Here is a 13323-nt window from a genome sequence, read left to right as displayed (position 1 = left end):
CAACTCAAACAGGTCACATCACCAAGTGATCGAACTGGCTGACACCGACGATGATGACGACGATATTGATGATGATAGAGCCTTCTAAGCAAACCGTTAGCCATTAAAATTTCAACATGCAACAACCGTCAAGCGCTACATGTTTCGGTATGCAAGTGATTGTACACTGAATGACGAAAATCATGGGATAGCGATATGTGCATATACAGATGGTGCTAGTATCGCATGCGCAACGTATAAAAAGGCAGCGCAATAGCGAAGATGTCATTCGTACTACTGCGATTCAAGTGAAAAGGTGTCCGACGTGTTCATGGCCGCACGATGGGAATTAACAGACTTTGAACGCAGAATGGTAGGTGGACCTAGACGCATGGGACATTTCGAAAATCATTAAGGAATCCAATATTCGGAGGTCTACAGTGTCAAGAGTGAGCAGAGAATACTAAATTTCAGACATTACCACTCACCACGAACAATGCAGTCCCGTCGGCCTTCACTTAACGACCGAGAGCAGCGGCGTTTGATTAGTGTTGTCAGCCCTAACAGGCAAGCAAAACCGTGTGAAATAACAGGCAGAAATCAATATGGGACGTACAATGAACGTATGCGTTAGGACAGTGTGGCGAAACTGGCATTAATGGTCTATGGCAGCAGATGACCGACGCGAGTGCCTTTGGTAAAAGCACGACATCGCCTGCAGCGCCTCTCCTGGGTTGTGCCTTGGACGACTGGAAAACCGTGGCCTGGAAAGATGAGTCCTGTTTTAATTGGTAAGAGCTGATGGTTGTGTTCGAGTGTGGCGCAGATCCCACGAAGTCGAGTTATCAACAAGGCAAAGTGCAAACTGGTGGTGGTTCCATAATGGTGTGGGTTGCGTTTACATGGAATGGACTGGGCCTCTGGCCCAACTAAACTGATCATTGACTGGAAATTGTTATGTTCGGCTACTTGGAGATCATTTGCAGCCATTCATGGACAATAGTAATTTGAAAGTTGAACTTTTGGCAATGGGATTCCTAATCATTTGAGGAGAGGAGGAGAGAAAGATTTCTGGTATTGCCTTTTGTTATTTTTCTGCTCCCTACAATACAGTCACAATATTCCGGACTACTGGAAGCGCTTTGGCTTAGTTAACACCAGAACACTATTTGATATACAATATACACTACTGGCCATTAAAATTGCTGCACCACGAAGATGACGTGCTACAGACGCGAAATTTAACCGACAGGAAGAAGATGCTGTGATATACAAATGATTAGCTTTTCAGAGCATTCACACAAGGTTGGAGCCGGTAGCGACACCTGCAGCGTGCTGACATGAGGAAAGTTTCCAAACGATTTCTCATACACAAACAGCAGTTGACCGGCGTTGCCTGGTGAAACATTGTTGTGATGCCTCGTGTAAGGAGGAGAAATGCGTACCATCACGTTCCCGACTTTGATAAAGGTCGGATTGTAGCCTACCGCGATTGCGGTTTATCGTATCGCGACATTGCTGCTCGCGTTGGTCGAGATCCAATGACTGTTAGCAGAATATGGAGTCGGCGGGTTCAGAAGGGTAATACGGAATGCCGTGCTGGATCCCAACGGCCTCGTATCACTAGCAGTCGAGAGGACAGGCATCTTATCAGCATGGCTGTAACAGATCGTGCAACCACGTATCGATCCCTGAGTCAACAGATGGGGACGTTTGCAAGACAACAACCATCTGCACGAACAGTTCGACGACGTTTGCAGCAGCATGGACTATCAGCTCGGAGACCAGGGCTGCAGTTACACTTGACGCTGCATCATAGACAGGAGCGCCTGCAATGATGTACTCGACGACGAACCTGGGTGCACGAATGGGAAAAAGTCATTTTTTCGGATGAATACAGGGTCTGTTTACAGCATCATGATGGTCGCATCCGTGTTTGGCGACATCGCGGTGAACGCATATTGGAAGCGTGTATTCGTCATCGCCATACTGGCGTATCATCCGGCACGATGGTATGGGGTGCCATTGGTTGCACGTCTCGGCCACCTCTTCTACGCATTGACGGCACTTTGAACAGTGGACGTTACATTTCAGATGTGTTACGACCCGTGACTCTACCCTTCATTCGATCCCTGCGAAAGCCTACATTTCAGTAGGATAATGCACGACCGCATGTTGCAGGTCCTGTACGGGCCTTTCTGGATACAGAAAATGTTCGAGTGCTGTCCTGGCCAGCACGTTCTCCAGATCTCTCACCAACTGAAAACGTCTGGTCAATGGTGGCCGAGTAACTGGCTCGTCACAATACGCCAGTCACTACTCTTGATGAACTGTGGTATCGTGTTGAAGCTGCATGGGCAGTTGTACCTGTGCACGCCATCCAAGCTCTGTTTGGCTCAATGCCTAGGAGTATCGAGGCAGTTATTACGGCCAGAGGTGGTTGTTCTGGTTACTGATTTCTCAGGATCTATGCACCCAAATTGCGTGAAAATGTAATCACATGTCAGTTCTAGTATAATATATTTGTCCAATGAATACCCGTTTTTCATCTGCATTTCTTCTTGGTGTAGCAATTTGAACTCTGAAATTCAGGACGAAGTGCATAACAAATTCGGGAAACAGATCTGCAATCACGCTAATCTAGCTAAGTCAAGTACTCCACATGAACACCGATAGCATGATTAAAATTATTACGTCACTCGTTTGAGAGCTCAAACACAAACCTAAATAGAGTAAAGAAGTGGTTGGAGATTCAAAGATGAGGTTAAAGAGAAGAAGATGCACTGCATAGAAGCATCCTTATAAAAACAAAGACAGGAACTATGAAAAACAAAGAGAGAATGATATAAATTCCGTCAAATGAAGTGATATATTTTCTTTTCGTATCTTGTTTCGGAGTACTACAGTTCTTGATTGATTACATCTGGCTTATAGGCCTGATAGCTCAGGAAGTACTCACCCTTGGTGGCCGGCGAGAGGAAGAGATGTGACGTGGAGCCGCCACCCGCACTTTCCCCAAATATGACAACGCTGCTAGGATCTCCGCCGAAGGCTGCGATGTTCCTCTGCACCCACTGTAGCGCCAGCACCTGGTCCTTGAAACCCGCATTTCCCGGGATGTCGTCGTTCAACAGGCTCAGGAAACCTGCGACATGCCGACAAGATGTAAATTCTCCACACACACAAACTGTCAGATGTCAACTGCCGTGTTCACTCGGCATACAAGTCACTTAACTTCCATTGTCTAATTTTTCTGCTCTGAAACAAGAAAAAACACTATCCATCATAACAGACAGAACTGAACAGGATACTAATTATAGCGGTTCTGTAATCCGTATTTTGAGGATGGCTCTTTAATTTTATTATTTACTGTACTCAGAGTCATCAATATAAAAAAAATGGTTCAAATGGTTCTGAGCACTATGGGACTCAACATCTGAGGTCATCAGTCCCCTAGAACGTAGAACTAATTAAACCTAACTAACCTAAGGACATCACACACATCCATGCCCGAGGCAGGACTCGAACCTGCGACCGTAGCGGTCGCGCGGTTCCAGAATGAAACGCCTAGAACCACTTGGCCACACTGCCCGGCGTCATCAATATCAGTTTCCTAAAGCCGTTCCCTAAAGTACAAAGTGAAATGTGAACTTTTAGAAACAAGTGGTTAGACTTATTGCTTTGTACAAGCCATTGAACTTTTAAATGTAGTTTCAGTTTTCGGTCAAGAAAGGGAACAGTGTACTCCTTCGTGTATGGGACGCTTCGCCAGGCGTCACTGTTCTACGGACGAAAAAGTCAAAGAAATCATGATTTGTTAATTTGTCTTTAAAGATTGATCAGTGTATGTTAAAACAAAATGCACGTCAAACCATATCTGAAAATACTACACAGTCATACTGAATGAATCCATACCCATTCTAGACCGTGTGTGGAGCAGTTCATTCAAGTGCTGGCAGAAACCTGAAGTTACATGCAAGTCTTTCATGTCAAAATGGAAGAAAATGTATCTACTTGGGTATTCTAGTAAATTATACTACTGCCCTTAGATAGACGAAAGATGTTATTACTGTTAATATTATTATCTGACATAGAAGGTAAGGTGTTAAAAAAGTTAGAAAATTTTGCTACACAACAGAACTCTAAGGTACTACTCAGATATACACATTACAGTGTGAAACATAACAGATGATAAATGTTTTCTTTCAGCACCAAGGCTGCTGGTACAATGTATGGCCGTTAAATTATTTGGCTCTTGGTTGTCTAAAGGAGGGAAGTTCCACTTGCACTCTAGTTCAACTCAAGTTCAAAGTTTCTGCTTTCAACACCAATGATTAATAACATATAGGAGGTGGGCGATCAATAACTATAGGCGACACACGAGATTGTGAGTAATGTTCTGTCTGGTTAGTAACATTGCACAGAGCGAGTACCTGAGTATATAGCCCAGCCGAAGATAGCATTAGTGTGAGTTTACCTTCCAGATTTACGCTATAGTGTTTTGCCAAATACTTCCTCTGATATCCACACTCTAAAGCTGAACACTATTACCAACTGAACAGAAAAAATCAGAGTTCCTTCGATTCATTGTAAATCGCTAAAGTTCATTGCTACCGCACGAAAATTTTGCTATGCCCGAAACTTGTGCTTTCGGACCGAACTGAACAAAGTTCAATGCTGCATCGTTCCAGTGTCTGTCTCTGTAACTTGTACTAAGATTTGCGAGTGAAATAATACGTGATTTCCACTCAGATAATCCGTGGTTGACACACTGTCCCTTGCTCAATATTCCTACTTCTTCTATGTATACTCGCATCCCCCACTCTGCCTCCGAATCTCGTAATTTTACTGCCCAGATTCCGAAAAATGAAGATCATAACTACTTCTTATAATACACATTAAAACTATTTGCACCACAGTGTACTACATCCACTAGAATCAATCACGGTTGTGTATGATGGTATTGTTTGGCATCAGTATTCATTTACTAAATTTATGTTGTCATGAGATAACTTGATTTTGATTAATTTTAAAAAAATCATTAAAATTAAATATGAGCTCATTCATTTCCAAAGGATTTTTCCTGTTATTTTCACTGGGGTTGACCATTTGTTCCTAAGTTTAAAAATTCTTAACACTATTCCGTCCGGCGACACCACAGTGGTGTGCGCGAAATAGCGGTCAACGGCCGGCGACAACACAGTGGTGTCGTGAGCATAGTACCGCTCAATGGCCGGCGACAACACATTGGTGTCGTGAGCATAGTACCGCTCAATGGCCGGCGACAACACTTTAGTATCTTTTGCATTCTGTTGGTGTTTTGTTTAGGTAACAGTAAGTTACACACGTCAACAAGTACGTGTCCTTTCATCATGGCAGACGAAAGAGACGATACGATAGATGAATGCGCGGACGTATTGTCTGACGTTTCGGACGACTTGGCCGAGTGGGAAGAAGACATTGAATATAAAAAATATGAAGGTGAAGCAGAATCGTCGGAAGATAGTGAAATACGTCCAAGAAGAATTCGGCGAACGCTACGGTTGCCAACTCTTTCGGATGAATCAGAAGAAGACGACAGTGCACAGAGGTCAGACTTTGATTTACCGGGGACCAATAATAAATTTGAAGGATCTCCAGGTTCAAACATATTTCCCAAAGATACACAGTACGTCGAGGATATCGTAGAATTGTATATTGGGAACGATCTATTTGAATATATTAGCAACGAAACCAACAAGTACTACAGTCAAAATTGCAATAGAAAAAAGTGGATAAAAATGCCAAATTTGTCGACGTTACGGGACCCGAACTTAGAAAATGGTTTGGGCTTGCTATCCTTATGGAAATTGTAAAAAAAAGCAAGGACCGATGATTATTGGTCAACGAGTCCGTTCGCAAAACGACGTCCCGCAACCGATTCAGACAAATATTATCATTTTTACGTTTTTCCGACAACAACAATAAACCGGATAATGCCGACAGGCTTTTCAAAGTGCAGTTCGTAATTGATTATTTTTCCAAATAGTTTAAAGAAACCTTTAATCCAAGTCAAAACATCTCAACTGATGAGGAAATGATACTGTGGAGTGGGCGGTTAAATTTTAAAGCTTACATTCCGTCGAAAATTACGAAATATGGCATACTCATTCGGATTCTGTGTGATGTCGAGCACGGGATACATTTCCTCATTCAAGATATGTAGCGGTGCTGGACAGCCTTTAGCAAAAATAGTGATAGAACTATTGACACCTTCTTATGAAAAGTGGCGTCACCTCTACATGGATAATTATTATAACAATGTAGAACTTGCAGAGAAGTTACTTGAAAAGAAAATTCGAGTTTGTGGAACGATACGGCAAAATATAGGATTTCCGGAAAAATTAAAGTGCGTAAAAGTCAATGTGTTTGAAGCTTGTCATTAACGGAAAGGTGAAGTACTCTCACAGGTATGTAGAGCTTCGAAAACTAAAACGATACGAATGATCGCTACAGTACATAATGCCACTTCGAGTGACACTCAAAGAAAATGTAGAAAAACCAACTGCGCAATAGAAAAACCCGAAAGTGTATCAGACTACAACAAATACATGAAAGGAGTGGATCGGGCAGACCAATATTTGAGTTGTTACCCCATATACAGAAAAACTATAAAATGGTCAAAAAAGGTTTGCATGTCCCTCTTTAATTGCGCATTATTCAATGCATTTCGTACATGGCACTATTTTAATACAGACAACAAGAGTCTCCGATTTCACGATTTTTTATTGAAAGTGTCTGATTCGTGGATAAAAGACCATGTACCTGCTTCTGAGCAAAACTTGGGGGTTGTCACGACATCGCGTACCAGCTAATACTTATTTCCGAAACGAATAAACGAAAACGAAGGAACTGCCTCGTATGTTCCAAAAACAAAAAAGGAGAACAACAAACTTAATGTGCAAGTCTTGTGTAAAATTTGCGGTGCATCTTGGAGACTGTTTTGCTGCATATCATACGAAAGAGAAGTACTAAGTACCAAAGACAATACAAATAAACAAATATATGAAACAAACACAATTTCTATTTATTTACGTATGTATATCTTCGAAATTTTATGAATGTAGGGGAACAGGGTTGTGAACGTATGAGAACCAACGACGAGATTAATAAAACTTAACAATTTATAATCTCCCGATAATGTCAAGAACGGCCGGCGACAAGCCAAGTGATCCGAACTAGCGCTGCCGGCGCCAAGCGAATACATCTGTACGAGACGTGCGGACCTCAAAGTGTTAATTTTCAAATCAATTATATCTAAGACTTACAGTCGATTAATTCTATGAAACACACATCACCTAGTTTTCAATAGATATATAGTGTTTACTATTATCTACGACGACCTACAATTTCCTGTCGTAATGAGTTATTAGTTTACTCTAATGTCAGATACTTAATTATACTTACAACTATGTAAAATAAATACTTGAATTTTGTTGTGTCGTTGTTGTTGTGGTCTTCAGCCGGAATATTGGTTTGATGCAGCTCTCTATGCTACTCTGTCCTGTGCAAGCCTCTTCATCTCTAAATAACTACTGCAACCTACATCTTCCTGAATCTGCCTGCTGTATAGATCTCTTGGTCTCCCCCCCCCCCCCCCCACCACACACACTTCCCTCAAATACTAAATTGATGGTCCCTTGATGTCTCGGAATGTGTCCTATCAACCGATTCCGTCTTTTGGTCAAATTGTGGCACAAAATTTCTAGTCTCCCCAATTCTATTCAGTATTTCCTCATTAGGTGATCGACCCATCTAATCCTCAGCACTCTTCTGTAGCACCACATTTCGAAAGCTTCTATTCTCTTTTTATCTAAACTGTTTAACGTCCACGTTTCACTTCCGTACATGACTACAATCCAGACAAATACCTTCTGGAAAGACTTCCGATGTTAGCAAATTTCTCTTCTTTAGATATGCTTTTCTTGCCATTGCCAGTCTATATTTTATATCCTTTCTACTTCGGTCATGATCAGTTTTTTTGATGCCCAAATAGCAAACCCCATCTACTACTTTACGTGACTCGTTTACTAATCTGATTCCCTCAGCATTCGACTACATTCCATTATCCTTTTTTCACTTTTCGATGTTCATCATATATCCTCTTTTTAAAACACTGTCTATTCTGTACAACCGCTCTTCCAAGTCCCTAGTTGCGTCAGACAGAATTACAATGTCGTCAGCAAACCTCAAAGTTTTTATTTCTTCTCCATGAACTTTAATTCCTACTCCACATTTTTCTTGGTTTCCTGTACAGCTTGCTCAATGTACAGATTGAATAACATTGGGGATAGGCGACGACTTTGTCTCACTCTTTTCACAACCACTGCCTCCATTTCATACCCCTCGACTCTTTTTCAGTCAACATTGTCAAAAGCTTTCCCTAAGTCTACAAACGCTACAAATGTAGATTTGCCTTTGCTTAATCTATCTTCTAAGATAAATCGTAGTCTCAGTACTAGTTCGCGTGTTCCTACATTTCCTCGAAATCCAAAGATCACCCCCGACGTCTGCTTCTATCAGTTTTTTCATTTTGCTGTTAAGAATTAGGGTTAGTATTTTGCAACCATGACTTACTTAAATGTTAGTGCGATAATTTTCACACCTGACAGCAGCTTCTTTCTTTTGGAATTGGAATTATCACATTCTTCTTGAAGTCTGAGGGTATTTTGCCTGTCTCATACATCTTGCACACCTGATTGAAGAGTTTTGTCATGGCTGGCTCTCCCAAAGCTATCAGTAGTTCTGACGGAATGCCGTCTACTGTTGGGGCACTGTTTCGACTTAGATCTTTCAGAGCTTTGTGAAATTCTTCTCGTAGTGTCATATCTCCCATCTCATCTTCATCTACGTCCGCTTCCCCTTCTATAATATTGCTTTCAAGTTCATCTCCTTTGTATAGACTCTCTATACACCCCTTCCACCTTTCATCTTTCCCTTCTTTGCTTAGGGCTGGTTTACCATCTGAGGTCTTGATATACATACAGGTGCTTCTCTTTTTCACAAAGGCCTCTCAAATTTTCCTGTAGGCGATATCTATCTTTCCCCTAGTGAAATATGTTTGTAAATCCTCAAATTCGTCCTATAGCCACTCCTGCTTAGCAGTTTTGAACTTCTTGTCAGTCTCATTTCCTGAAAGTTTGTGTTCGCTTTCTCCTGCTTCAGATGCTGCATTTTTGTATTTTCTCCTTTCATCAGTTAAATTCAATATATTTTGTGCTACACAAGGATTCCTATTGGGCCTTGCCTTTCTACCTATTTGATCCTCTTCTAACTTCACTATTTTATCTCCTAAAGCTATCCATTCGTATTCTACTGTATTCCACTCCCATGCTCTAGTCTACTGTTCCCTGATGCTCCCTCTCAAGCTCTCAACAACCTCTGATTCTTTCAACTTATCCAAGTCCCATCTCCTTAATTTCCTACCCTTTTCCAGTTTCTTCAGTTTTAATCTACAGTACATAAGCAACAAATTTTGGTCAGGGTCTACATCTGCCGCTGGAAATGCCTTATGATTTAAAATCTGGTTCCTAAATCTCTGTCTAAGCATTACTTAATCAATCTAAAACCTTCTCTTGTCTCCAAATCTATTCCATTTATACAATCTTCTTTTGTTGTTGTGGTCTTCAGTCCAGAGACTAGTTTGATGCAGCTCTCCATGCTTCTCTATCCTGAGCAAGCTTCTTCATCTCCCAGTACCTACTGCAACCTACATCCTTCTGAATCTGTTTAGTGAATACATCTCTTGGTCTCCCTCTACCATTTTTACCCTCCACGCTGCCCTCCAATACTAAATTGGTGATCCCTTGATGCCTCAGAATATTCCCTACCTTCCGATCCCTTCTTCTAGTCAAGTTGTGCCACAAATTTCTCTTCTCTCCAATTCTGTTCAATACCTCCTCATTAGTTATGTGATCTACCCATCTAATCTTCAGCATTCTTATGTAGCACCACATTTCGAAAGCTTCTATTCTCTTCTTCTGTAAACTATTTATCGTCCACGTTTCACATCCATACATGGCTATACTTCATACAAATACTTTCAGAAACGACTTTCTGACACTTAAATCTATACTCGACGTTAACAAATTTCTCTTCTTCAGAAACACTTTCCTTGCCATTGCCAGTCTACATTTCATATCCTCTCTACTTCGACCATCATCATTTATTTTGCTCCCCAAATAGCAAAATTCATTTACTACTTTAAGTGTCTCAATACCTAATCTAATACCCGCAGCATCACCCGATAGAATTCGACTACATTCCATTATCCTCGTTTTGCTTTTGTTGATGTTCGTCTTATATTCTCCTTTCAAGACCCTGTCCATTCCGTTCAGCTGCTCTTCCAGGTCCTTTGCAATGTCATCGGCGAACCTCAAAGTTTTTATTTCTTCTCCGTGGATTTTAATTCCTACTCCGAATTTTTCTTTTGTTTCCTTTACTGCTTGCTCAATATACAGATTGAATAACATTGCGGGTAGGCTACAACCCTGTCTCACTCCATTCCCAACCACTGCTTTTTCAGAATTTGAAAGAGAGTATTCCAGTTAACATTGGCAAAAGCTTTCTCTAAGTCTAAAAATGCTATAAACGTAGGTTTGCCTTTCCTTAATCTATTTTCTGAGATAAGTCGTAGGGTCAGTATTGCCTCACGTGTTCCAACATTTCTATGGAATCCAAACTGATCTTCCCCGAGGTCGGCTTCTACCATTTTTTCCATTCGTCTGTAAGGAATTCATGTTAGTATTTTGCAGCCGTGGCTTATTAAACTGATAGTTCGGTAATTTTCACATCTGTCAATATCTGCTTTCTTTGGGATTGGATTTATTATATTTTTCTTGACGTCTGAGGGTATTTCGCCTGTGTCATACATCTTGCTCACTAGCTGGTCGAGTTTTGCTAGGCCTGGCTCTTCCAAGGCTGTCAGTAGTTCTAATGGAATGTTGTCTGCTCCTGGGGCCTTGTTTCCACTTAGGTCTTTCAGTGCTCTGTGAAATTCTTCATTCTTTACGCAGTATCATATCTCCCATTTCATCTTCATCTACGTCCCATTTCCATGATATTAGCCTTAAGTACATTGCCCTTGTATAGACCCTTTATATACTCCTTCCGCCTTTCTGCTTTCCCTTCTTTGCTTAGAACCGGTTTTCCACATGAGCTCTTGATATTCATACAGGTAGTTCTCTTTTCTCCAAAGGTCTCCTTAATTTTCCTGTAGGGTGTATCTATCATAGCCGTAATGATAAATGCCTCTACATCCTTACATTTGTCCTCTAGCCATCCCTGCGTAGCCATTTTGCACTTCCTGTCGATCTCATTTTTGAGACGTTTGTATTCCTTTCTGCCTGCTTCATTTATTGCATTTTTATATTTTCACCTTCCATCAGGTAAATTCAATATCTCTTCTGTTACCCAAGGATTTCTATTAGCCCTTGTCTTTTTACCTACTCGATCCTCTGCTACCTTCACTATTTCATCTCTCAAAGCTACCCGTTCTTCTTCTACTGTATTTCTTTCCCCCATTCTTGTCAATCGTTCCCTAATGCTCTCTCTGAAGCTCTCTACAACCTCTGGTTCTTTCAGTTTATCCAAGTCCCGTCTTCTCAAATTATCACCTTTTTGCTGTTTCTTCACTTTTAATCTACATTTCATAACCAATAGATTGTGGTGAGAGTCCACATCTGCCTCTGGAAATGTCTTACAATTTAAAACATGGTTCCTGAAGCTCTGTCTTACCATTATATAAGCTATCTGTGACCTTCTTTTATGATTATTAATCCAAGTATTAGCTATTATTAAATTATGCTTCCACTGCATCTACTGCAGTAATAGCCCTTGGGCGGCCCTCGATCTAATAGGTTGTTTACATCTTTGGGTGGGTTTAGTGACATCTCTGAACAGTCAAAGGGACTGTGTCTGTGATACAATATCCACAGTCAACGTCTATCTTCAGGAGTTCTGGGAACAGGTGTGATGCAAAACTTTTTTTGACGTGTGTAGTGCGCTTGGATCTATATCGGCATGGGACTATTCCACGTTGCATTAATTTCGCTTGGTGTTTGCCCTTGGTTCGAAAATCTAGATTTCTTTCAAATTTTCTCATCTAACACGTCACGCTAAATGGAATCTCAAAAAAAGCGAAAATGAAGTGATATACTTACCAAGGGCTCCGAGACGGTAGGCGATTGTGACTAGCACAACGCCCTTCTCCACGAAGCTGTGCGGAGTTGAACTCGAAGAACTACCACCCTTGAAGGCTCCACCGTGGATGTAGACCATGACGGGGTAAGGACCACTCGCCGCAGCCGGCGCGTAGACGTTGAGGTAGAGACAGTCTTCGGAGCCGGTAGTGATAGGTATCAGGCCGAAAAAGAGGGGCTGAGCGCAAGCATCCGCGAAGGACAGCGCGTCTCGAACCTCGGACCAGGAGGCTGCCGGCTGTGGGGCCTGGGAACGCCAACAGACGCTCAAGTGGCTTGCGTATTACCAGTCGCCACAACCACACATGCTCACGGATCATTATACGATTTAGTTTTGGAAACGAAACATTTACAATGAGATGACAAATCTTATGGAATATCTTTGATATCGTGTCGGACCTCCTTTTGTCTGGTGTAGTGCAGCCTCTCAACTTGGCATGGACTAAAAATGTCGTTGGAAGTACCCTGCAGAAATACGGAGCCATACTACTCCTATAGCCGTCCATAATTGCGAAATTGTTGCTGTGCAGGATTTTGTGCACGAACTGACCTCTCGATTATGTCTCATAAATGTTCAATGAGATTCGTGTTGGCCGAATCATTCGTTCGAATTGTCCACAAAGATCTACAAATCAATCGCAAACAACTGTGGCCCAGTGACATGGCAGACTGTCATCCACAAAAATTCCATCGTGTTTTGGGAACATGATGTCCTTGAGTGGCTACATAATCATGATAATCAACGATCGGTTCACTTGGGCCAGATGACCCAGTCCATTCCATTTAAACATAGCCCACACCGCTATGCCTGATTGTTACTTGGGTCCATGACTTCGTGGGGGTCTGCGCCATACTCTAAACCTACCGTCAGCCCTTACCAACTGAAATCGGGACTCATCCGATCAGGTATCGGTCTTCCAGTCGTCTGGTGGCCAGCCGATGGGGTCACGAGCCCAGGAGAGGCGCTGCAGGCGATGCCGTAATGTTAGCAAAGACACTTGCGTCGGTCGTCATAGCCCATTGGCGCCAAATTCCGCCGCACTATCCTAACGGATACGTTTGTCGTGTGTACTACATTGATTTCTGTAGTTATTTCACGCAGTGT

At 41.9% G+C, this 13323-nt stretch overlaps 1 protein-coding gene across 1 annotated transcript in view; it reads right to left on the bottom strand.

Moving 5' to 3' along the window:
• Nucleotides 1-12465, bottom strand: part of LOC126226608 (juvenile hormone esterase-like) — a gene marked incomplete at its 5' end in the record, with an annotated part of 38130 nt that extends 25665 nt beyond the window's left edge. Inside the window, 2 exons of the mRNA XM_049942230.1 lie at nt 2939-3124; nt 12180-12465. Coding sequence (XP_049798187.1) covers nt 2939-3124; nt 12180-12465 — 472 coding nt within the window. The remainder of the gene's footprint in view (nt 1-2938; nt 3125-12179) is intronic.
• Nucleotides 12466-13323: the final 858 nt, after the last annotated feature.

This window comes from Schistocerca nitens, unplaced genomic scaffold (genome assembly GCF_023898315.1).
Source record: "Schistocerca nitens isolate TAMUIC-IGC-003100 unplaced genomic scaffold, iqSchNite1.1 HiC_scaffold_330, whole genome shotgun sequence".
NCBI lineage: Eukaryota > Metazoa > Arthropoda > Insecta > Orthoptera > Acrididae > Schistocerca > Schistocerca nitens.
The sequence above is the reverse complement of the archived record's forward strand: the minus strand, read 5'-3'. Positions and strand labels throughout refer to the sequence as shown.